The sequence below is a fragment of the Chinchilla lanigera genome, unplaced genomic scaffold, assembly GCF_000276665.1.
Source record: "Chinchilla lanigera isolate Chin_1 unplaced genomic scaffold, ChiLan1.0 scaffold00023, whole genome shotgun sequence".
Classification (NCBI taxonomy): domain Eukaryota; kingdom Metazoa; phylum Chordata; class Mammalia; order Rodentia; family Chinchillidae; genus Chinchilla; species Chinchilla lanigera.
The window spans coordinates 2,632,791-2,657,663 of record NW_004955424.1 but is presented as its reverse complement, the minus strand read 5'-3'; the positions used below and the strand labels follow the sequence as shown (position 1 = coordinate 2,657,663).

General features: G+C 39.5%; 1 protein-coding gene across 1 annotated transcript in view; it reads left to right on the top strand.

The window, feature by feature from the left end:
• The window catches only part of Dnah6 (dynein, axonemal, heavy chain 6), a 213,410-nt gene that overhangs the window by 131,079 nt on the left and 57,458 nt on the right, over positions 1 to 24,873 (top strand). Inside the window, exons 42-54 of the mRNA XM_005385447.2 lie at positions 895 to 1,066; positions 2,936 to 3,082; positions 3,720 to 3,793; positions 4,938 to 5,092; positions 10,789 to 11,020; positions 13,194 to 13,346; positions 15,656 to 15,796; positions 17,057 to 17,299; positions 19,062 to 19,229; positions 20,138 to 20,373; positions 21,323 to 21,584; positions 23,240 to 23,363; positions 24,236 to 24,432. Of these exons, the coding sequence (XP_005385504.1) occupies positions 895 to 1,066; positions 2,936 to 3,082; positions 3,720 to 3,793; positions 4,938 to 5,092; positions 10,789 to 11,020; positions 13,194 to 13,346; positions 15,656 to 15,796; positions 17,057 to 17,299; positions 19,062 to 19,229; positions 20,138 to 20,373; positions 21,323 to 21,584; positions 23,240 to 23,363; positions 24,236 to 24,432 (2,304 nt within the window). The remainder of the gene's footprint in view (positions 1 to 894; positions 1,067 to 2,935; positions 3,083 to 3,719; positions 3,794 to 4,937; positions 5,093 to 10,788; positions 11,021 to 13,193; positions 13,347 to 15,655; positions 15,797 to 17,056; positions 17,300 to 19,061; positions 19,230 to 20,137; positions 20,374 to 21,322; positions 21,585 to 23,239; positions 23,364 to 24,235; positions 24,433 to 24,873) is intronic.

Genomic DNA, 24,873 nt, shown 5'->3' with positions numbered 1-24,873 from the left:
AAGGAACTCCTCTCTGGAGAAATGATGTGTCATCTAACCAAGAAGGATGAGAAAGGCCCCTGCCAAGCTGCCAGCCACATGGATATTGGAGAAAAAGAACAGCAAGTGTGGAGACTGAGGGAGGAAGGAGCGTGAGGTGGTGAGGCCAGTGTGACTAACGGTGAACAGTGAGCAGCAGGGAGGTGAGCAAGATGGCGGAAGGTGGATGCCAAGGGGAGCTGTGATGGGATTTTCCTGGTAAAAAGGAAGGGGAGAGTAGAAGTGGGAGAGGCCGATGAAGGAAGGAAGGAATGAAGAAGTCCAAACAGAAAAAAAAATGGGAGGCAGAATGGAGTGATGTCAGGGGAAATGGAAGGAGCAGGTAGATTCAAATAATGTATGCAAGATTGACTGTGGGGGACAGGTGGGAGGGGCCAGAAGAGACTTCCAGTTTCCTGGTCTGAGCAGAGCATGCTGGGCCATTTACTGTGCTATGGATGAGGAGTGGGAGAGTTCATACTTATACGTAAGTCACACTTTTAAATATCCATGAAGGTGAGGTCTATGGGATTGTTGGTCATTCACCTGTGCAAGAACAGTTCATTTCTAGATGCATTTGTGCTCTGCATGAAGACCTTCTGGACCTTCTGAACAAAGGTCTGAATTACTTCTGAGAGGTTCCTGGCATATTCATAGGTCAGACATGAATGCCAGTCAGACATCCCAACACAGAGATCAGGAATGAGCCCATTTGTGAAAACATATTCTGAACAGAAGAGTTCTGATGTGATGTCTTTCTGCTGAAATTTAGCTTTCTAGTTGTTATTAGAAAAAAAGAATCTGAGTGAAAGTATTTGGACGATACATACTTGGTTTAAAAAATCTAACTCTCTCCTGTTGTATTTCTGCTTCTAGGCCATCTTAAATGGCTTCCTGAGTGACTTCACACCAGCTGTAAAGCAAACTGCACCAAACATTGTAGAAGCTTCCGTTGAGATTTATAACAGAATGAGTGTTGATCTCTTGCCTACACCGGCCAAGTCCCACTACGTCTTTAACTTGAGGGATTTATCAAAGTGTGTGCAAGGTAGTGTACTGAAGCCTCATTCTCTGATTTCCTCCTCCTTCCATTTCCGTTGGCTTCCAAACTTCTAGGTAGAATCGTGTACCCAGGGGTCTGTGACTCACCTAGAAATCCCATGGCATGTCCCTGTTCAAGTTACCTTCACCTACACCCCAATCTGAACATTGCACAGCTTCTTCTAGCCACCAGGGTCCTCCGTTTCCTGCCCCCATCTGACAGCCTTTCTTTTACTGAGAAAAAACAACCAGTTCAGAGCTTCCACATCTTCCAAATCTCCCAATCCACATCTTCCCTCCCTAAACTGGGCTGTCCCCATCCCTAACATGGGCCAAACTCCCTCTGGCCCTGGATTCCATCCCCCTTTTAAGGATTTTGTTTTTGTAATTCCAGTTTTGCTCTTGTGATTTCCTATTCTATTGGATCATTCCTAACAGCATTTTAAAAGTAGTTATCACACTTCAATCTTATTCTCCTTAGGCTTCATTTCTCTCTGAATGCAAACCATCCCTGCCGCCCATTTCTTTGCAGTTTCTAGAAAGATTTCTTATGAATGATCTCTCTCCATTTTCCCATTCTCCTTCCGGGTCTCCTTTTAACGTGTGTCATAATAAAAGTTTTGTACCTGACACTGCACTAAACTGCTCTTCCCAAGTTTACCTTTCCATCGCATCAAATCAGTGCATCAGATCTGGATCTTCCCCCACCATCTTCCTACTTCTATTTTTTAAATAATTTCTTTTTTTAAATTTTTAATTTTTTTATTTTAAAGAGAAAAAACAATAACAAAATAACAACAAAGACAAAAACAAAACAATACAAAAACAATACAGGATTTCAAAACAAGATGATAGGAAATAACAATGCTTATTATGTTACATATGGTTATCTTCAACGAAGTTGCCTAGATTACCAGATGTGAGAATGCAAGATTGATCAAACAGTTAAAGAGAATGAAAAGTAATTTTAAAAAAACATTAGAAATGATCATTCTTAAATAAGTTCTCAGCCTCAAAAATCATGATCTGTTTTAGGTCTGACAATCAGATAGTACCCAAAAATTTCAATTTTTACTATCTTGCTCTTTGTCACCACATTTGATCAAAATGTCCTGAAATTCCTCTATTCCTACAAATACACACTGAAAATCAGTAACAGTTTAAGCACTTCAAGAAATATTTATGTTAAATACACAGGTACATGTGAGGTGCAAAATAATAAAACATAGTGTTATTATCTATAGAAGTACCCTAGTATGGCAGGGCATTACAGGCAGCACCTAGTCACATGCGCCTGTGTCATGCTAGATCCGCTCCCTGTCCCCTCTGGAGTTGAGGAGCCCTGTGTGTGGGGTCCCCATGGAGAAAGAACTTCTCCAGTACTGGTGCACATCATTGCAATTTAGTTGCCATTATTAGAATTATATCTGCAATAACTATTTATATTAATAAAAAGGTACTCAGAATCACTTGAATAGCAGCCCAGAAGGTCCAGGAACACTGATGAGAATCGTACACTGAGTAAGAAAGAGAGGGAATGCGTGTTCTGAAAAAGGCATAAGCACCAGATGAAAAGTTGAGAGATAAATAAATATGCATCTTTTTAGAGAAATGTAACACTTCGCTTAACATATTGACTACGGACGTTCAGTTAAGCAAGTATCAAGACACAGTTTTTGTCCTATAGCATGTCCCAGTTTTGCTTTCAAAACATGAGGTCACCATTATTATTGTGTGTACTCACTGGGGAAGCCCTCATTTCTGCTAATGGGGGGTAAAGTTGGACATCAGTGTTTGTTTCCTAGTTAATTATGACTAGAGATTTCACAAATGTAGAATTTCTTTTTTTTTCTTTTCTTTTTTTCTTAAAACACAGGTATTCTCCAGTGCGATTCAGGAACAATAAGAGAAGAAATTCAGATATTTAGACTCTTTTGCCATGAATGTCAAAGAGTCTTCCATGATCGTTTGATTAATAATGAAGATAAGCAATACTTCCATGTCATTTTGACAGAAATGGCCAGTAAATATGAAGCTTTATTTATCCATTCTTTTTTATCCTCACAGAAAAGCAGTTTGGCTCCTTTTTTTTTCTTTTGTACCTTTCTTTTTTAATTTAACTTTTCTTTATTTTATTAGTACATATTTGCAGTACGTTCAGTTCTAATCATCTTGGGGAGTGGGTAGCAATTTAGTTTCTATAAAGGAAAATGAAGCTGGGTAATGAACTTTGGTCATTCATGAGAAAAATTTATTTGATAGTTTAAATTTACAAAATATTATGAAAATAATTGTTTAAAATTCAGGAAGGATCAATAGTTTTAATTCAATATAAAAATCTGAAGTAGAGGAGGGACAGTAGGAGAAAGAGCATTTTGTCTAAGAAGCCACAATAACTATATAGTACTTCTTACTTATTAAATAAGTATCTATTATTTATTATTCAACAAAAGTTTTAAATATTTGTCAAGTATTCTTATTCTTAAACCTTGGCGATCATTAGTCAAACTAAAGGAGCATGGTGCTAACAAGACTTTCAGCTTTCATTTATACTAAATTGAGCTTCTCAGTAACTGCTAACGCTATTTTGCATATCCTATTATTAAAATGCAGCATTCAAGCCTCTCATTCTATTCAAAACTGTTTTTGCTTTTTAACAGACAAACATTTTGGAATTGCAATTGGTCTGGAATATTTTTTAAATAAACCAATCATATTTGGAGACTTCATTAAGGCAAGTATGTGTTGCTGATTTGACTACATGTGAACGCTAGCAAGCATTCACTCTGTTCCAATGCAGGTATTCTGTAAGAACTTTACATCCATAAAAATTAAATATCTAGACTGGGGATGGGGGAACTGTGGCTCCACGGGTCACATCCACTTTCAGCCCGTTCTTGTAAACAATGTTTTATCAGCACACAGCTACACATATTCTTGTGTAGCATTTGTTTTGTTTTGTTTTTTGGTACCGGGAATCGAACTCAGGACCTTGCGCTTGCCATGCAGGCGTTTGTGCCGCTGAGCTGTATCCCCGGCCCTCATGCGTAGCATTTGTATGACTGCTTTTTGCAGGGCAGCAGCAGAGTGCAGCAGTAATGACGGTGGACCTGCAAAACTAAAAATATTGCCGTTTACTGAAGAAAAACAGTTTGCCCGTTCTGGTTACCCTCATTTTAGTAATAGGATGAATCAGACAGCCACGAGAGAATTCGATTTGGAAGAAAGCACAGAGGCTTGTGCTGCCACCTGCCAGATAAAAAGATAAATAATTTATATGGTTGAAACATACCTATTTAAATTTACCATTAAAAATAAAGTTCAGAGTTTTTTTTTAATATTGTATTTTCTGTCAGTTTCTAGTAATCATATTATTAAACAGGAAAATAAAGCAAAGCAGAAAGAAGAGCTTAGCTCTTCTGGCATTGCCTAGATGTATTTCAATCAAAGTTCCAGTGTCATCAGGACAGTTGCTAGAGCACAGACATACCTCCCTAGGTCCAAACAGGGTGTAACTCTCTTTAGTTTACACAATTCTTGTTCTCAACAGTTTAACCCTAGATGACTGCTGTGTAAAAACTACTTCTGTAAAACATGACTATTTATACCAGCAACAATCTCCCAGGAATAGTTTTCAGTCAGATAGCTCTTCAAATTCACAGCCTCAAACAAAAAGATGGAACCATAGTGTGGGATTGTGAGAAAAATGAAAACCCTTTTTTAAGGTCCTTCGGGAATGTTATTGCAAAGATCGCTGAAATTACCGTGTACTGTGTAAAGAAGTTAAATGAAATGGATTTCCTAGACTGTGCATGTTGGGTATATTTACATATCGGAATTGATCCAGCTTGGTTCTTCTCCCATAAATCATCTTATAGTTTGGCATAGAGAAGAGTGAACGGATTTATGATGATATGCCTGATATGGAAAAAATCGCAAATGTTCTACAAGACTATCTTGATGATTATAACCTCACAAACCCCAAAGAAGTAAAGTTGGTGTTCTTCCAAGATGCCATAGAACATGTTTCAAGGTAAAGTTCTATAAGTGTCCAATAGATTTCTAGATGGACTAAAGTTTTATTTATTCTCAATACAATTAAAAGGACATTTTAAATACACATGGTATGAACTTTCTGTGGAATCACAAGAGTTATTATTTTTCTAAATATAAAAGACTTGTTTTGTTTTCATAATGTCCTGTCTTGTTACAAATGGGATCTGAGGTGATTTACAAAGATATGTGTGCCTTATAATAAGTGAATGACATATGTGCCTGAAGAAAGAAGTCCAAGATTACAGCAAACAAGTTGAATCCTGATCATAAAGTCTGTGTGCTTATGAATCTGTCCCCTCCCCACTGCAAGTTCCCTTGGAGGAATGTCCCTGATACATGGGCATCCAGCCTGAATAGCCACCGTCCTTGGGGCACACATCACTTTATGAAGTGGTTCATGTTCTGTTGGACAGTTCTACGTGTTAAAATGACTCTTCCAGCACAAGCCATCTGCTTCCTGTGATTTCTGACATCAGTTCCATCCCATGCAGCAGGAATAACAATGGCATTCGGTGTACATATAAAATCATGATTTAGAGCATTTCCTTTAACTATCACATCTCTCTTCACTCAGTGTCATAGTCTTCCTGCAAGTAAGGCTCAGAGAACGTTCTAGCAGGTTTTTAGCCACTCCAGCACATCTGGCTCCACTTTATCATCACCTCTCATTGTTCTGGGAAGATCCTTCTCGGGGTTTCTCTTCAGTTGCACTCAGTAGCAGTGGGAGCACCTGGACCATCTTCGCCTCCATCTTGTCCTTCTACGTGTTTCTCCATGGCAATTTCAGGGTGTCTGGGCTTCCCACATAGTGACCCAGGGCTCCAAAGGATGTGCTCTAAGACAGAAAAGCAGGCAGAAGCCAAGTGACCTCTATGGCTTTGCCTTGGAAATCGCATATCAAGTCCACCATACTCTTTTAGTCAAAACAGACATAGATGTCTCCCCGGATTCAAAGAAGAAAACAGAGGCTCTGTCTCTTAGGACATCCAAGAGAAAGGGAGATCAAAAACACTATTGGAGCCATTTCTGGAGAATGCAGTGTGCCACAGAGAGATGAGGGAAATTCTCCAAAGCCTTCTAGTGAGTGAGGGGCAGGCTGGGGAGTCATGCCCAGTGCTTTGCCTCTAACTGCCCTTCAGGCCTCCCCCCCCCAAACAGGCCTAATCATTTTCATAGCAACACGCAAATAATTCAAAATCACTCCCATACTTCTCTTAGCTTCATTTCTCCAGGCAAAAATCACCCCAGATCCTTGAAGCAACCCACTAAAATGTATTTCTAACCTTCAGCATCCTTAATATTTCATAACTTTTCAATGTTCCACTTAAAAGGTGGTAATCAGATTTGCTACCATAATCTGTGGAATAAGCAGTGTAAAATATGAGTGAGAGTGGGATTTCCCGTGATCTTCTTCCGCAGCAAGATTTTATTGGCTTTTCTTTTCCCTATGTCAACTACATTTTAATGTAGGTCCTTGTTAAGACCGATGATTAAATTTCCAGGACTTTTTCACCAAACCATAAGCAAATAAACTCTTCTGCCTATCTGACATTTCTGCTCTTTAATTAACTCTAATTCAATGTTATGTTTGTCACAGCTTGCGTTATAAGATATCATTTGTCATTAGGTTGTCAAGATGTCATTTGGTTTCCATCTGTCCCCCTGCCAGCATACTCACACGTTATCCCCTAACAACTTTTATTTTCATAGCTTGGAAGCTTTAAGCCTATTTAAAAAGAGAGAGAGAAAGTGATAAAGAAAAATAGTAATAATGGCAGCCCTCTGGTATGAGAGACTTCCTGGCAACAGACCAGGTGACAGGCAAATCCAGCTTAATTGTATTCATAATCATTCTTACTCTGGTGAAAGAGAATTACTAGGAACTTAGGCTTGTTTAAAATATTAAAGGAGGAAATTAAAAGCTCACTGTAGAATGGTGGAGATTTGGTTTTCAGATACCCAAAGGACCACCAGGCAAAAAAAAAAAAACAAAAAAAAAACAATGCAGATGTATTGTCATTTTTTCTAGACAGGATCAGTAGCTTGGAATCAGAAGAAACATATTGCTGCTTCAAAGAGCTTTCAAACAGCTACTGCTGATTAACCGTGACAAGTGTTTCATTATGAGCATGACTTATGATCAGTAATTCAGCACGGGAAACATGTCCATTTCTTGGTGACATTTTAGTTGGGTTTTTTTTTTTTTTTGTCTGTTTGCTTGCCTGTTTGTTTGTGTTGGTTTGGTTTTTTTGTTTTTAGCATAGGATGAGTAGGTTAGTCTGCGCAACTTGAGGGACAAATTTACTTCACAACCTGTGTTTTCAAAGTGCAAATGCACCAGGCATTTCCTACCTATCGCGTGCCCTAAAGTTATCACCGTGCTCCAAGGATGGGTGAATGGTTCTCTTCATTAAAATATAAGCCACTAGGGCCAGTGATATAGTTCAGCAACGCAGTGCCTGCCTGACAAGTGCAAGGTCCTGAGTTCGATTCCCAGTACCAAGAAAAAATTTTAAAATAAAAAATAAATAAAACATAAGCCACTAATCTCTTGCCTACTACATTACATAGAATGACATTTGTCAACTACATTAAAGGATTCTTACTGGGAGGAGTTCTGTATTGGCTTATATGTATATTTTTTTTTAAAAATACCATTATAGACAAGGCATTTGTTTTCAGTAACCCCAGATAAAAGTAATAAAACCACAGTGAGTGAAGAGACACACAAAATGAGGAAAGTGTGGCATAAGTAGTGAAAGATTTTTATATTTGGTTATCTTATCCGCTTGTGTATTATGAAAAAATAAAACTTCTGGCCTTCAGTTTTTATTCACACAGGTAACTGAAGCGAAATGAGCAGATGGCTGTATCCTCCATTAGATGTGAACCGTGACAGAGACGCAGCAATGAAAACCATGGCTGTGGGTCTCCCTTGTTCTCGGAAAGAAGTTGGCAAAGTTTCTGGGAAGGAGTTGACAACTTCTTTTGTAAAGAGCCAGATAGAAAACGTTCTGGGCTCTGCAGGCCATGCACTCCCTGTGGCACTTATTCAACTCTGCCACGCAATGTATGAGAAGCCACAATGACCAATGAGAGTGGTTATGCTTCAGGAATACTTTCTAGATGCTAATATTTGGATTTTACATGGTTTTGACAAATCATGAAATGTTACTCGTCTTTTGATATTTTTTTGACCATTTAAAAAAAAACTAAAAACATCCTTAGCACATAGGCCATAAAGCACACGCAGGCACATGCATTCACAGTTGAGGAGCAGAATTTGACCCACAAGTCATCATGTGGTGACCCCTGTCCTAGACAAAGAAGTGCTATCAAGACAGTCAGTATATTGGAAGAACAGAGGTGCCTGAGGAACAGGAGAGGTACAGAGATGGAAAAGACAAATTTGAAAATTTGTTATTGTTTTAGAAGATCCTAAGTAAATGCAAGGAGTCTGGGATTTGTCCTAGAAAAGCATTTTTTTTTTTTTTTTTTGGTACCAGGAATCAAACTCAGGACCTTGCAGTTGCCAAGCAGGTGCTTATGCCACCGAGCTATATCCCCAGCCCTGGAAAAGCATTTTTAAATAAGTTCTTGTAGACTACCTGTTCCAGTCTCATACTACGTATAGCACCTGCCCCTGCCTCCAAAGATGACAGGACATTTTGTTCTTTATTTTACAGATTTTCAAGTCCCTACAGGTTGGTCGCTTGAGTATAGTCTACAAAGTACCTACCATGTGTTCTGCTTGCCTGTCATAGAGAACTAGCCAGCATCTATTCTCTCATTATAGGGTTTACATTGGCAAGGGTTGGCAATGGTTACCTCTCATGAGCTATAATGAGATTATTCTTTCATAATTTATAAAAAGCTACTTTAATTTTAAAATATTTGAGCTGAGCTCTCCCCAGTTATCTGCATCATAAATAAAACAAGGTCAGTAGCAAGGTAGCTAACTAGGTAGGTAGGAAGATCCTTGCTGCACAAAAAAGAAAAGAAACCTGCTTTTCCATTTCTTCCATGATTTGTAGTTTCTACGGATCCAATCTCAGATTTTAGATAATGACAATCTTTAAAAAAGAAACTATCTTTACATTTTCCATCTTTCTTTTTTATTTTAAAGAGAAAAAAACAATAAAAATGATACAGAATATCAAAATAAGATGATAGGAAATTAACATTGGCTATTATATTGCATATTGTTATCTTCAAAGTGGTTGCTCAGATTACCAGATACAGGCAAGCAAAACTGATCAAATAATTTTATCACTTAATGCCAATATACTATAAAGACTTGATTCTTGTACACACTGCTTACTTTATACTGGCAGTTACTTCCCCCTTCTTGGATTTTTAAATTTCATCCATACTTCTGTATATATTCAAGAATTCTTTTAGGAAGGGTTTGGTATGTTTTAGTTCTGAAATGTCCCCCAAAAAATCTTGTGTTCAGAGGTAGGGCCTGATCAAAGAACATGGGTCACTGGGGCTTCCCTTGCTCTCTGCTTCCGGGCTGCCATGGCATGAGCAGCTGTCCTCTGCCATGACCTTTCACTGCACCCTTCCTGCCTTGGAGCTGCGAGCCATGAATTGAACCCACTTACCGTGACACGCATAGCTCTCGATGGTCCCAGGGAATAACGGTGAGGAGATGAAGAAAAATATAGAAAAGAGACAAAGCTGAAGTCAAGTGGAGGTCCTCTCTCCTGATGAGAGAAGAGGAGCTATACAAGCACTGTGGAGGCATTTATTTATCCTCTTTACAAGGTTAGTATCATGCACACAGGGTTGCCCAGTGACTGATGAGTGGAATTGTCCTTTCAAGATGTTTTTCTCAGGACTGAGGTAGCTTGACCGCTTTAGGCGATTTGGCCTTGTCTTGCCCTTCACACATGAGACCAATTTCCAGCTTCAGCCACTCCCATCACTACTGAAACTGTGACCCCAATAAACCTCTTCTCCCCTAAATTGTGTCACGTATTGTGTCCCAGTGATGGGAAAGTAGCTAATCCAGAAAATTTAATGTTTCAATTAAAATTAAATCTCTCCTGTGTGATTTCCTTTCACGATGACAGTGGCTATTATTTCAGCCACTGCCCCATCAGTTCCATTCCTTCTTCTCTCTGCCTCTATAATTGCTATTATGTGGCCTCTATGATCCCATTTATCCCTCTGCAGTGGTCCACCTTGCATTTTCTCTCTCCTCATTTTGATATCACTCGCTTTCCTCTGTGTTCCAGGTGAATTTCCTGAGCTCATCCTCTACTTACCCTGTTCTGCTTCCCATGTATCCTGTTTGTGAGGCTCCTCCTTCTGACCTGCATGTCTCAGACCCAAACCTCATCCTCAAAAAATAGAGACCTGGGCTGGCCAGTATTATAACTAATATAAATAGGGGCCTAGTTAGGCAGGTCCCTGAAAAAATCCCATTTGACACAGAAGTTATACTTTATTTTAAATTTATTTTACTTCATTTGAAATATAACTCTATGCTTCTCATATAGATAGCCAAAGGTTTAGAGAAGACAGGGAAGAGGTGGAAAAGGTGAAAGGCCTAGCAGCACTGTTCACCCGGCTCCTCAGTCTACCAGCCTTCCTAACAGGGCAGGCCTTCTGAGCAAAAGGCCAGTCTGTGAACCGGAATTAAATCTTCTGCTTTGCTTCTTGCAGGATTGCCCGGATGATCCGTCAGGAACGAGGCAACGCCCTGCTGGTCGGAGTGGGAGGCACCGGAAAGCAGTCGCTTACAAGACTTGCAGCTCATATATGTGGCTACAAATGTTTGCAGATCGAACTTAGCCGGGGATATAATTATGATACTTTTCATGAGGACCTGAGGAAGTTGTACAAAATGGCTGGTGTAGAGGACAAAAATATGGTTTTCCTTTTCACAGACACCCAGGTACCTAAACAGCCCACGTGTAAGAACAGGAAATGCAGGAGTGTTACAGTCCTGCCTGTGCTTTGAAGTTTGTAGGATGAAGTTTAGAGGATCCTTGCTTCTGATAACAGATTTCCCATAACTTGTAAAAGACTTTTATAATATTTTTTTTATTATTTTACCAAGTTTTGGCCTTTAAATTCTAAGTAATTATGATAAAAAATTAAAGAGAAAAAAGTTAACTGTTCATTGTGTGAAAGGACAGGGGAGTAGAAGGTAGTAAACTCTTTCTTTGAAAGTTCATGTAAGAAAATGATTACCTAAATAAAATCAGGGAAACATGTTTTACACAAGAAAAAAAAAAGGCTGTTTCAAACAAAAGTAACTCTATATCTGCAGTGGCCAGTTTAACTGGTCTTGAATTCTATGATAGAGGATTTTCAACATTGATTACATTCAAGAATTTTCACTTTAGGGGAAAACAACTTCCTAAAAATGAACAAAGGAATTAAAAAATGACAAATCCGATGCATAAATGTTTTAAACTTCTTTTTTAATTTTTGAAACACTGTAAGCTGAATTAATTTGCAAAAAATGCTCATATTGTAGGCCTAAATAAATTTTCATTAAATTTTAGAAAACTAAGCTTTCCTAATAACATTCTTTGCCCATTGCTTTAATCAAGGGAGGAATTAATGATGTGGCTCACAAGCACTTTGGAGGCTGAGGCAGGAGGATCACTCTGGGTTCGAGACCAGCCTGGGCTACAAAGTTACAAAGTGGGCTCAAGGCCAGCTTGAACTGCATAGTGAGACCCTGTCTCAAAAAGACAAAAATAAAAAATAAAAATAAATAAATATACATATATATATAAAGATCAATAAAATCAAAATCTCTACAGAGAAAATAGGTGCAATAGACTTAATATTAAGAAAATCTGGATTTGCATCAAAAAAATACACAACAAAAAATAGTTTACTTAAAATTTTAGGGGGATAAGAGCACAAGGAAGTATCAAGACAAGTAGGAACAGGAAACTGCAAGGTTAAAAAAAAGAAATAACAAAACTTCAGACAAAAAGAGGTAGTATTTGTTCTTGGGGAAAACAGACATAATTATGGCAAATTCATATGAGGAAAAGCAGAAAGTTACAAGTGAAGAAATTAAAGTAACAGACACCTTGTCAGAAGATTCCAATTTCTATATAACCAAAAAGTTAGCTGAAACAAAAATATAAATGATAAATTACTTTTAAATATTTGCATCAATTATGAGACAAAAGCTTTATTTCATAGTATATAAATTAGCCATTTATATTTAAAAGAACACCCTAATATATAAATGATTACAGAGTTTGAGCAGATTTTTTAATGGAAAAAAAAGTAGATAGGATAATATTTGCCCTTGCTAAAAAGCAAAGATGTGCAAATTAAATTCTCCCCAAAACAAACACTTATACTTTCCAAATTAACAAAAACAAATGTTAAAGATTATTAAAGTCATGCATGAATGGAACGACAAATAGTAAAATCTTCAAAATCCAGAAAATATCCATGCACTTTTGTTGCTAATCTCACTCCTGAGAATTATTTCCAGGAAAATAATCCATGTGGGGAGAAAAGGTACAGACCTAAAAATGTTTTTATAATGCAGAAAAGTCTGCAAACCACCTGTGTCCATGTAAATGTATGGCACAGCAACTCCATGATCCATCCGCTCCTATATTTATGGTTAAAATGTGCTGAACACTCCAGAAAAATGTGGATTAATGTTTATAATAGCACAGTAACTGAAAGTGACAGGACATAAAATACTTGCACAGATGACTTGCACCAGATCAGATATGGATGCCTTTTAAGAAACAAAACAGGAAGGAAAAGTCAAAAATCAATACACGTGCTATGTTAGAATTTTAGGATTCTATTTAATTTTTTTTGTCTTTTTTAGACAGGGTTTCACTATGCAATTCAGGCTGGCCTTGAACTCACTTTGTAGCGCAGACTGGCCTCGAGCTCAGAGTGATCCTCCTGCCTCAGCCTCCTGAGTGCTGGGATCCATCTAATTTTTAAGATTATCATTTCTTAAAGATGAAATTAACTCACAGTAATTTTAAAATAAATATTTGCCTTATAATTTACATGTAATAAGTGTAAAAATGGTGGAGTTACAGTGATTACTCTGCTTTCTTCTGCAGATAGTAGTGGAAGAGTTCCTCGAAGATATCAATAACATCCTGAATTCAGGTGAAGTGCCTAATTTATTTGAAAAGGATGAACTGGAGCAGGTTTTGGCAGCCACCAGGCCAAAAGCAAAAGAAGTTGGAATTTCTGAGGGAAACAGAGATGAGGTAATACACACCAGGATAGTTACATGATTTCTTTTTTTTTCCTGTTTTTTTTGAGACAGGGTCTCGCTATGCAGTTCAGGCTGGCCTTGAGCTCACTTTGTAGCCCACTCTGGTCTTGAACTTGCAATGATCCTTCTGCCTCAGCCTCCCAAGTGCTGGGATTACAGGCACATGCCACCACACCTGGCAGTTACATGATTTCTAAAGAAAATGTTGGCCTTTGATTCAACAATCCACAAATCCCCCTAAGAGGTTCATGGATAGAAAACTTTTTAGTATTTCTTTCTGCACCTTCTTCAATATTTTGGTTGTATTTTCTCTTATCTTTTCTGGACCACCTTTGTGAAAATGTCCTCTACTTCTAGGTAGAGGGCCTCCATTAGGAGGGTAGATCTTCATTATCAGAAACATCCAGTTGAACGTTAGTAGCAGTGTGAGACATGTTTCAAGTGGTTCAATGCAGTCAGTCACTTGTGAACTATAGTAGAGGAAAGGTGTGTTTTAAAGTGTGCTGTAAATCATAGAACACAAGCCACACATTAACATGGCATTTTGTCAATTCCATTGGCATTGTGCAATCACGCTGCTTCAGACTCCAGCTCAACAATGAGCATAGAAAATGAAATTCGGGTTTATAGTTATGGTCCTGAGACCAAAATTCTTGGTGGAAATCGCCCAGTTCTTCTCATGCAGAACTAATGTCACGCAGAGAAGATGCCTGTCTGAGTTACTTTTCTCTCGTTGCTGGGACAAAATACCTGACACCCAAAATTAAGGAAGGAAAAGTTTATTTAGCTTACAGTTTGTGGAGGTTTCAGTCCATACTTGGTTAGCTCCAAGGCAGAGTGGCACATGGCAGAGGGCAAACATTCAGGGCAGCAGAACACAGCAAAATCAACAAGAGCGAAAGGAGGAATGGCGGCAGGCAGCCCCTCTCTCTCCCTTACATTGTATGCAAATTACCTGCCCCAGGGCTGGTGTAGCACCCACGCCCATAATCCCAGCACTGGATTATGGATCAATCACAAATCCTATAAGCCTGCCTCATGACTGCATGAGGCTTTGGGGGGACATGCAGACACAAACCATAACAATGCCAATCAAGATGCAACAGCAAGACGATACTGAGTGTGTTTTTTGAACTTGATGGAATTGCACAAGCTGAGTTTGTACCCGGAATACCACAGTGAACTCTAAATATCATACAGGCTTATTGGAGTATTCTGGAAATGATAGGGGCAGAAAATGGCCTGAGAAATGGGCCGTTTCATCCTCTATCATGACAATGCTCCGTGTCACACATTGCTTCAGGAACGGCAATTTTCTGTCAAATAAAAGCAGACTTGTCACCATGCTTCTGGATTTTTCCCAGAAAGGTAAACATTTTCAGTCAATTCCAGACAGCAGGGACAGCTGTGAGAGCACAACCAAAACTACTTGCAAAAGACTTGCAGAACTTCTTCAGAAAGTGGCAAGAATTGTAGGATAAGTGTGTTCCAAGCAAGGGAGAGAGCACTCTGAGGGTGATTCGTGGCCATGTGTCTTTTACGGTAATAATTTTAAATTTAATAATTTTAAATCTTTAATAATTTGTAAGTTAAATATTAACCATATTTTTTATTATACTATGTACACACAGCAAGTCTATGTAAGCTAATGGAAGCCCAGAGGGATTTAGTGGAGGGGTACAAAAACATCGGGAAGGCCACAGAATGAGATGCCAGGCTGAACTTTTTGGAATGAATAAAAAGCACAGGCTGTGGAGGTCAGTGGTTAGGAGTGCTACTGCCTCTGCCGTAGCCTTTCCTGCAGAACCAGGAAGCCGCTCACCATTCAGCGCGCTGTGCTCAGTTGCCAGGTCCAAAGCCGTGTGTTGTCCTCGTGTCAGGAAGCAGCTAAGGGGCCACATCCAAAGTGCGAGCTGCAGGACCATGCCATTTCCACCAAGCTCTGCCCCTGTGAAATGGATCTTGGCCCCCTGCCTGCTCTCCCAACTTTCCTTTGCCCAAAGCCAATCCTGGTTTGAATATCTCTCTCCACTTTATTCAAGAGGTCTCCTTAAATACACTGAAGAGGAGGACCTCAGTCACAGCCAGAAGCCTACTTGCAGGGAGTCTGCAAAATGCTTTTAATCTTCCCAGAGCACTTGACAGAAAGGAATTGGAATGGATGTCTGATAAGGAAATTCACATGTCTACTATGCTGACATTTTTTATTTGACAGTAGTAGCCTCAAACACATTGCCAACACTAATTTTCATTGTTGCTTCATCCTGCTTTTTAACTGAAAAACATCTTTCTTTTGGTCAGGTGTTTCAATACTTTATCAGCAGAGTCCGTCAGAAGCTACACATCGTCCTCTGCATGAGCCCAGTCGGGGAGGCCTTTCGGTCTCGATGCCGGATGTTCCCCTCCCTCGTGAACTGCTGCACCATTGACTGGTTTGTCCAGGTTGGTGATTTCCTAAATACCTCTGTGAGAAGCTGGCCTTGCTTAATTTAAAGGTGTACAACATTGTCTGGGTAGTTGTGTAAACTTTAAAGGTTGCTAGGAAATTACTCATACTAGGATGACAGTGACTGTTATAGAAGAAAAGCAAAATAGAATTTGTAAAGGAGTAGGAGAACTTTGAATCTAGCAGTGTAGTTGTTACCAGTGACCAAGACAAGAGCTGTTCCACTGGATGGTGAGGGAGAGGGTTCAAGAGAAAAGGGAGAGGAATCAGAGATGAATATTAGCAACTCTTTCAAGAACTTTACCCAAAATAAGGTAGAGAGTTGAGGATAGGAGCTAGAAGGGGACGTGAGATGAGGAGAAAGGTATTTTTAAGTGAGAAAAGCAGAATGTGTGCACATGCTGATGAAAATCACCCTGCGAAGAGACAGCCACTGATGATCCAGCATGTAGCATTAGGTGTTGGAGGACCACCGTCCCTGAGTGGGCAGTCAAGGATGAGATCAAGTCATCAGTGAGGGGACCCAATCGACCTGAGCAGGGAAGATGGACAGTTTACCCCTGATGGGGAGGGCAGCAGAGGTGTCGAGCTCGTGGAAGTTCTGTTTACATTGCTTCTACTTTTTTGTCAATGTGAGAAGCAAAGGCGTCAGCTGAGAATGAATAGGAAATAAAGTAGGACGTGAAATACTTGGGAGGATACAAAACAGTTGTATTAGAAGATGTAGAAACCTTTCTGGACTGCACTGAAGAGTTAGCTGTTGTGCATTTAAAGCAAGGCCCATCCGCATGAAGGTGTACTTTTTGCACAGCTGCATCTGAATAAGGTTCTGGTGAGCTCGAAGGACCAGGAGAGGAGGAAAGAAGTGGAGGTGTGTTCAGGCCAGAGATTACAATGATGGGCCTGATGTTCTGACAGTATAATAAATATAGTGAGGACATGAGGTTCTCATAGTGTGTGTGATTCCATTCATGGGATTCTACAGACACCCATTCATTCATTCATTCATTCAGTCCCTACATATTTTTAACAATTTACATGTTTGACATTGTGCTAGAGACCTGCCCCCCCCGAGTGGACAGGGGGAGAAATTCATTTCCTTGAGCACCATAGCTCATTACTAGGATTAGGAGTTATCTAGCTAAAAAGAGGGATTAGACAAGAAAAGGCTCCAGATAAATACAGTTCTCTTAATTGTTGTATTACATGTTATTAAAAAGACCAACAAATTTCCCAGATTGCTTCTTCTTTTACAGTGGCCCAGAGAAGCACTTCTTTCTGTGTCAAAGACATTTTTCTCAACTGTCGACGCTGGCACTGAAGAACTGAAAGAGAAGCTTTCCCTCATGTGTGTCAACGTCCACCTGAGTGTCTCCCAAATGGCGGACCGCTATTACGCTGAGCTCCGCCGGCGCTACTACACCACGCCCACCTCCTACCTGGAGCTCATCAACCTCTACCTGTCCATGCTGACTGAGAAAAGGAAGCAGTTAGTTTCAGTAAGTTCAGTGTCATCAACAAGAGCAAGTTATTTGCTTGAACCCAAACCTTTTGGGAATGAGTAGATCTACATACCTGTCTTACTTTGGAGAGCCATCTTCATCCTGACCTATTCTTTTAGCAACCTACTATTTGTCCACAAAATGGTCCTGGGCTTCCACTCCAAGGGCTCCTGCTTCCTGCTTCCTTCTATCTTCCTCCTAACATTTATATAATGATATGGAGAGTGATGCATAACAGTGAATGATGTGGATATTACGACGGCATCAAAGTTAAGCAAAGTCCTAGTCATCCCTACCATGTTCAATACGGAAGAAAAGTTTTTGTTAAGCCCTAAAGATGGGGTCTTAGTGCTGTGACATACACCGTGCACCCCACTAGGACTGTAGTCTTTGATGTCAGCCACGCTACATGCAACCTAAGCTCTGCTTTTTGCAGGGCACCCTTGAGCGTGTCATGTGATTTCTGTAAACTTTAGTATAAAACAAAGCTGACAAGGATTTATACTGTTAGAGGGTTATGAAGAAATTTTATTATAGTATTGCACCACAATGTCCCAACCTGCCTGGTTACTTAAATCTAACCTGTATGAATAGAGCCAACAAGCACATCTATAGTACAAAGTAAGCTATGATTTTATTGTAAAATTTTCATAGGTGGAAAATTAAATTGAATATTTATTCTGTCCATTTTGTTTTACAATAATCTTGCCACTTATTCTTGTACCATGTATTTCAATTGCCTGTTCAGTGAAAAATAAAGAAACCTATAATTTGGGGCTTATTTTTAGCTTAAATTACCTCACTAAAGACCCTCACAATAAAATGTGCTAACAGCCACATCCCGGGCACCTATGTCAAGAATGTTTGGGCTTCTGTTTCACCCCAGTGAAACAGTCTTTGACTTCTGTCACTTTAAAACACCAGTGTCACCAAAAGATTTTTTTGTTTCTTGCAACAAAATGAAAACACCCATCCCCACAAAATTACATACACTTTTCTCAGATGGTTGTAGAACTTAACTAATGCAATCTTGGACTACGTAAGATGTTCCGAATACAGTGGCTGCCATCCTTGTTATCTTCATGCTCTTAACGTGACCTAAAATTTTCAGCATGTTAAACACAGTAAAAGTGGAAGCCTTCACCATTTAGATATTCAGAATGTTTTTCAGGGAACTTTTACCTCATAAAATGCATGCCTTGTAATGTAACTTGGGAGATATTTTTTAGCCTACCAATTTGAACCAAGCTTTCTGACCCATCCTCAGAAGGCAGCTCTTCTCAGTTGTCTCTCCTACCACATATGTTTGTCCAGAGTTTTTGCCTTGGAAACAGAATTCAGATCCACCATCCAAAGCCAGGTGCCTACGACTTGGTGTCCTGAGCTATCAGCCCAGCCCGGCTGGTGTACCTAGTATGAACAACTCCTAGAGCTGTGCCCTCCAGGGATTCCTGTCTGAACCTGTCCCTCACTCACTCAACATGTGACGTGGGGAATAAAAATAATACAGTGTGAGTCTCAGGGAGCCACAGTCCAGTGAAGCTCCACAGCTGTGGCCAACAGGCCTGAATCCAAATGCCTCATGGTGCACAGCACAGCCATTTCCTAGATTTCCCAACCTGCAGCGCTTTTGCAGCTTGACGCATGACTCGCTGATTTACTAATTCCATGGGTGTGAAGTTTGCTACATGAGTAATAGATGCCAGTGAACTTGTATTTTATAATGTTCATTATAATACAATTTTTTCTTGCTGTTTAGGCACGAGATCGAGTGAAGAATGGTCTCACCAAGCTACTAGAAACAAATGTATTGGTAGATAAAATGAAATTAGACCTTTCAGCTTTAGAACCTGTGCTCTTGGTAAAATCACAAGACGTTGAAGCCCTGATGGAAAAATTGGCTGTAGATCAAGAAAGTGCTGACCAGGTATGCTGGGGGAGAGGCTCTGTCCAGCAGTTGGCCACTCACAAAGGCTGCTACAGATTTGGATTATTTTGTTATGTACAAAATAATGAAGTGGAGAAAGGGTGTGGAGGGTAAAAGGATTGAAGGTAATCAAAATATGTTAAATGCATATACTAGTTCCCCAAAATGAATATTACTATTCTGTATCATAAACATGCACTAATACAATGATAATGATGATGTGATAGATCTGGCCAGGCTGTTGTTCTTAGTGATTTAGCAGTGTTTCTAAGTTGTGAACAAACTCCCTGTACTAACTCAGCCTGGTTCTGTCCTAGAGGAGGGTGCAGCTCAATACGTGAGACAAAAACACTGTGAAAGGAGTACCCCCTTGCACAGCAGCTATTCTTCTCCTAAGAAAGAACTGCTTGCTATAATAATTTATCTCTGCTGTAGTGTGAGATGGACAAGTAGCATCAAATGTAATCCAGCTAATTCCCTCTTATCACTGGTCTAATCCAAAGGGCAAATACAAATCATTATTGTTAGCTTTATTTTGAAACCTTGAAATTAAAATATAGTTAAGTGTCCCTTTTCTGAAATATTTGGGACCAGAAGGGTGTGGGATCTTGGATATTTCCAGATTTTGGAATATTTACATATCTATAGTGAAATATCTGTGGGATAAGATCTAAGTCTACACACAAAATTCGTTTATGTATAAAATGAAGGTCATTTCAGACAATTTTTCAGTGTGCCTGTGTTTTGGCTATGACTTGTTATTCATGGCAGGTGGGGAAATTTCTATTTGTGGCATTGTGTTGGCCCTCAGAAAGTTTCAGGTTTTGGAGCATTGCGAATTTCAGGCTTATGGGTTGGGAGCTCAGGCTATAGTGAGTCCACTTAGGCAGTCGTGTTTCAACCGGCAGGTCCGTAATATTGTGCAAGAAGAAGAAGCAATAGCAAAAGTGAAAGCTGAAGAAACCCAAGCAATAGCTGATGATGCTCAAAGAGATCTTGAAGAAGCTCTACCCGCACTGGAAGCTGCCAATAAGGCCCTGGATTCTTTAGATAAAGCAGATATATCTGAAATCAGAGTTTTTACAAAGCCACCAGATATGGTCATGACTGTGATGGAAGCAATCTCCATTCTCTTAAATGCCAAGTGAGTAACCCAGAATCATGTATTACTAGAATATCGGGTGGAATTTCTTTACTCTTTTTCCCCATTTTCATATAGTTTGTTCATTCTCTTCCAAAATCTCTCATTAATTTCACCAGTCATTCCGCAAACTGACTCATCAAGCACTTTTTTCAGCATCTATTTTATGCTCGATCATGGAAGATGTAAAGTTTTTCCCTCCAACATGCAGACACCACAGTGGGGAGGTACAAGCAAGGTTTTCAGGGGCATCAGCCCAGGTGGAGGCTGGGACCACGGGGAGACTCCAGGGACCTGAGATGCTCATGGAATGGGACTGAGCTGAGTCCGGGTAGAGGGGTAGAGATGAAATCATGAACAATCTTGTACGTATCCACCAAGCAATTCAGATTTCATCTTGAAGACATGTAATTTTCCAACTTTTCTAAGCACCCCCAGTATATTGCATTACAACTGGCACCAAGGTATGGGCCAGGGGCCTGCACAGAGCCATTAAACACTTTTTTACCCAATCATATTTTTATAGTAGAAAGAGCAATGTAGCAAAAGTTCCAGAGAACAAGGTTGACAAAAAGAAAGGCCAGTTAGAAGCTTATTTTTTGTGATGTCCTGGCAGGAGATTTTTTTAAAGGTCAAAACTAAGGCAAAGGAGATAAAATGTGAAAGCCTACAGCATTTTTGAAATGAAATCATTATTCCCATAATACCTCACATTCTATAACCCCAGTATTTTATAATCTTTCTCTGCCAAATCTGGATTGTATGGCAACTCAGTCATCCACTTCTCCTCATGAATTAATTGTGGTGCACATAGCTACCAATTACTGGGATTATTGTACCGAGATTAAAAGTCCTTACCTAATATGGGCTAATACGGTGTTCTCAGAAAAATACATCTTTCCTTCCCACTAGGTGATTACAGTGTTGTTAACTTATCTCATCTGTCTTTCAGGCCTGACTGGCCAACAGCAAAGCAACTTCTTGGTGACTCTAACTTCCTAAGAAGGCTTTTAGAATATGATAAGGAAAACATAAAGCCTCAGATACTGGCAAAGCTTCAAAAGTATATCAATAATCCTGACTTTGTGCCTGAAAAAGTCGAAAAAGTATCCAAAGCATGTAAATCTATGTGCATGTGGGTAAGGGCAATGGATTTGTATTCTCGGGTACTCAAGGAAGTCGAACCAAAAAGACAAAAGCTCCGTGCAGCACAGGTACGTAATCCATACAGTGATAGTTGATAGAATTGAAAGTCATGATTTTTGGTCATTTGAACTGTCTATATGATGCCACAGATTCTATCCAATAGGAACAGCTACAAGGTTATTGAAAATTAGCTTTTGCTTTAAACAATGACAGTGGAGTTTTTTTCATAAATTTTCTATAAAATCAGCCTTCTTCGGCATAAAAGGAAAATGAGTCCTTAGCATATTCATCTGGAAAGAAAGGAAATATGGCTATGTATTTGTGAGGTGCCTCCTACCCCTAGCATCTGATAGTCCATACTGTACTTCCATTTGCTAAATACTCCCACATCTGAGGTTTTTAGAGTCATAGTTGGACGTAAGGTCCTTAGTCTTCTCAAGAAGAACAAAGAATGATCATTTAGTAAAGCAAAGAATCAAAAAAACCATAGCTATAAAGCACAGACACATGAAATTTTTCTAGAAAGATACAGATAGCAAATATTTTCATTATTGTGGACTATCTGCTCTCTGTTTTAAGGACTCAACTCTGTCATTACCCCCCACACACACATACACACACATACACACACAAAAAGCCATTGACAAGAAAATGAATAAATATGGCCATGTTCCAAAGTAATTTTATTTCAAAATTCCACACAAGTATCACAGAATATTCTTTTGCTTTTTTCTAATCATTGCAAAATATTAAATATTAGAAAAATATTACTCCACTATCAGGTTAAGAACCCTTAGTTACTGCAGGGTGATCAGGCCCACAGTCTCACAAATGAGTGGACAGTGAAGGCCTAAATAAATGAGGCAATTGAAATGATGTTAGGGCTCCAACAGGGTTCAGCCCTCTCACAGAATTCAAGATTCTCTGGGTTAAGGCCCAGGCTTCCCTGGGCAGCCTGTATTTATTAGGTTTTCAAACAAAGGAGGGGGATGCTGAAGAAAATACAGTAATCTAGGCAGGACTTGGGAATCCCTTTAAGAACCTTTCCAAGTAATACTTTATGTTAGTTTAGGAGAACTATGTTATCTCCAGGAAGGCTTTTACCAGAGGAGTGAGATGCCTGCAGCTATAGTCTCCTTAGTTAATTGGGGTTGAAGCCAAAAGTCCTCAGCTGCGGCCTTATTTTGTCATTTGAGGCCTCATGGCTTCACCCAGCATTACAGGCCTCAGTAGGGACCAGTGACTCACAATGTGGAAAGCCAGTTGGTTCATATAAGTCCTGCTCAGAACTGCTTCACAGTGGTCTCCATCAATCCACAGACTACCAGAAGGAAGCAAGCTAGACATGGCCCTCAGGACATAGTTAGCATACCCGTGAGACACTCAACTAGTTAGGAAAATTAGTTTTCACTATTGCATGGATATTTTGTTTGTTTCATAATTTAAAATAATAATCTATTCTGGTGACCAATTCATCTCAAATGCTTAATATATCTATTTCTCTGTTCCTTTTACAATTTATTTCACCAAGCTTTTTGTTTTTGTTTGCTTCTGCTTTTATATTTTTCCCAAGTTTTTAAATGTTTTAGCTTTGTATATTGATCAGAGCCTTTTTATGGACATGTAAAAGAGAGCATTAGTCATATTCTACTTAAAAAATCAACTGTAACAAGTGGGAAAATTCAGTGTTCTTATTATTTAAATATTTGCTTGATTTCTTCAGGCTGAACTTGATGTTACAGTTGCGACTCTGAGACAAAAGCAAGCATTACTAAAACAAGTAGAAGATCAAATACAAGCCTTACAAGATAAATATGACAAAGGTGTGAATGAGAAAGAAAGCCTGGGTAAGTGATTCATAAAATTTACACTGGGCAGGAAGTGCCTGGTCTTCAAATGTAGGAAGACTTTCCAGGTGTTTAAATCTCAGCTTTTACCTGATATACAGGAAATGCTTCTACTGCTCTTCTTCCATTTGCCTTCTCCTATCAAATGAGAGCAGCTAGCATTACATACACGCAACATCCTGTGTTTAAATAAAGCTAATTGAAGCTACTTGCAGTGCAGCTCAAAACAACAGGTGAATTTGGTCTAGAAAATAAACGTAAAGGGACATAGAGAATACTGCCTTCAGCCAGAGTAATGTCAAATTAGAAGGCGTTCTCAGGGCTGGGTGTGGTGCTGCCTCCCTTAATCCCAGTACTGTGAGGCTGAGTCAGGTGGATTGCAAGTATAGGCATAGTCTGGGCAATTCAACAAGACTGTGTCTCAAAATTTAAAAAAAAAAAAAAAAATAAGAGTGGGGGATATAGCTCAATGTAAGGACCTTGGGTTCAATACTTGGTACCAAAAAGAGAGAGAGAGAGATTTTTGGAGCCAGGCACATGCCTGTAATCCTACCACTTGGGAGGCTGAGGCAGGAGGATTAGAAGGTTCAAGTCCTACCTATGCAATTTAGCAAGACTTTGTCTCAAAATAAAGAACAAACTAATTAATTAATTTTTTTAAAGTTACCAAAAGAGAAAGAGCTCTTCTCACAGAAGAGGCAAATTTAGCCTTGGTTGCTGAAGGGAAAATAATCTGAATGGGTGTGAGGTTTCATAAAGTTGTTTTGACATCATTAGTTAAGCAGTGCTAATTCTGCTACAAGCAAAAGCAGATGGACAGACTTTGAGGAAGATACTTAATAACATGACCTGATGTTGTTACAACGGTCTAGCAAAGACCATGGCCCTGACGAAAGCGCGCCTGGTGCGCGCTGGAAAGCTGACGGCTGCACTGGGAGATGAGCAGGTTCGGTGGGAAGAGAGCATCCAGAAATTCCAGGAGGAGATTTCGAACATCACCGGGAACGTGTTCATAGCCGCAGCCTGTGTGGCTTATTACGGAGCTTTCACAGCCCAGTACAGGCAAATGGTGAGTAACCCTGCTTCCGGGAAGAGCGGGAGGGACAGGGATGCGGGCTGGGGCAGTTTCACTTTCCCGTGTTCCGGGGGAGGCTCCCCGTTACAGTGCTTCACCAGGGAGAAAATTAATATGCATACCTCTACAATTACATAAGTACACATTAATTATGTTTACACTCATTGTATGTAATTACATATAAGTGTATATTACATTATTTTATATTTTATATAGATATACTATGTATTTATTAATCATATATTATATAATTATATACACTATTCCATTTTCCACAGCTCTCCACCTCAGCCATAGGCCAGTGGTGGTCTATTCCTAGGATTCCTTAACACTCGCTCCCTCTCCTTCTCCCGTGTTAGAAAGCTTCTCCTAGGGGCTGGGGATTTAGCTCAGCGGCAAAGCGCCTGCCTGGCAAGCGCAAGGTCGTGAGTTCGG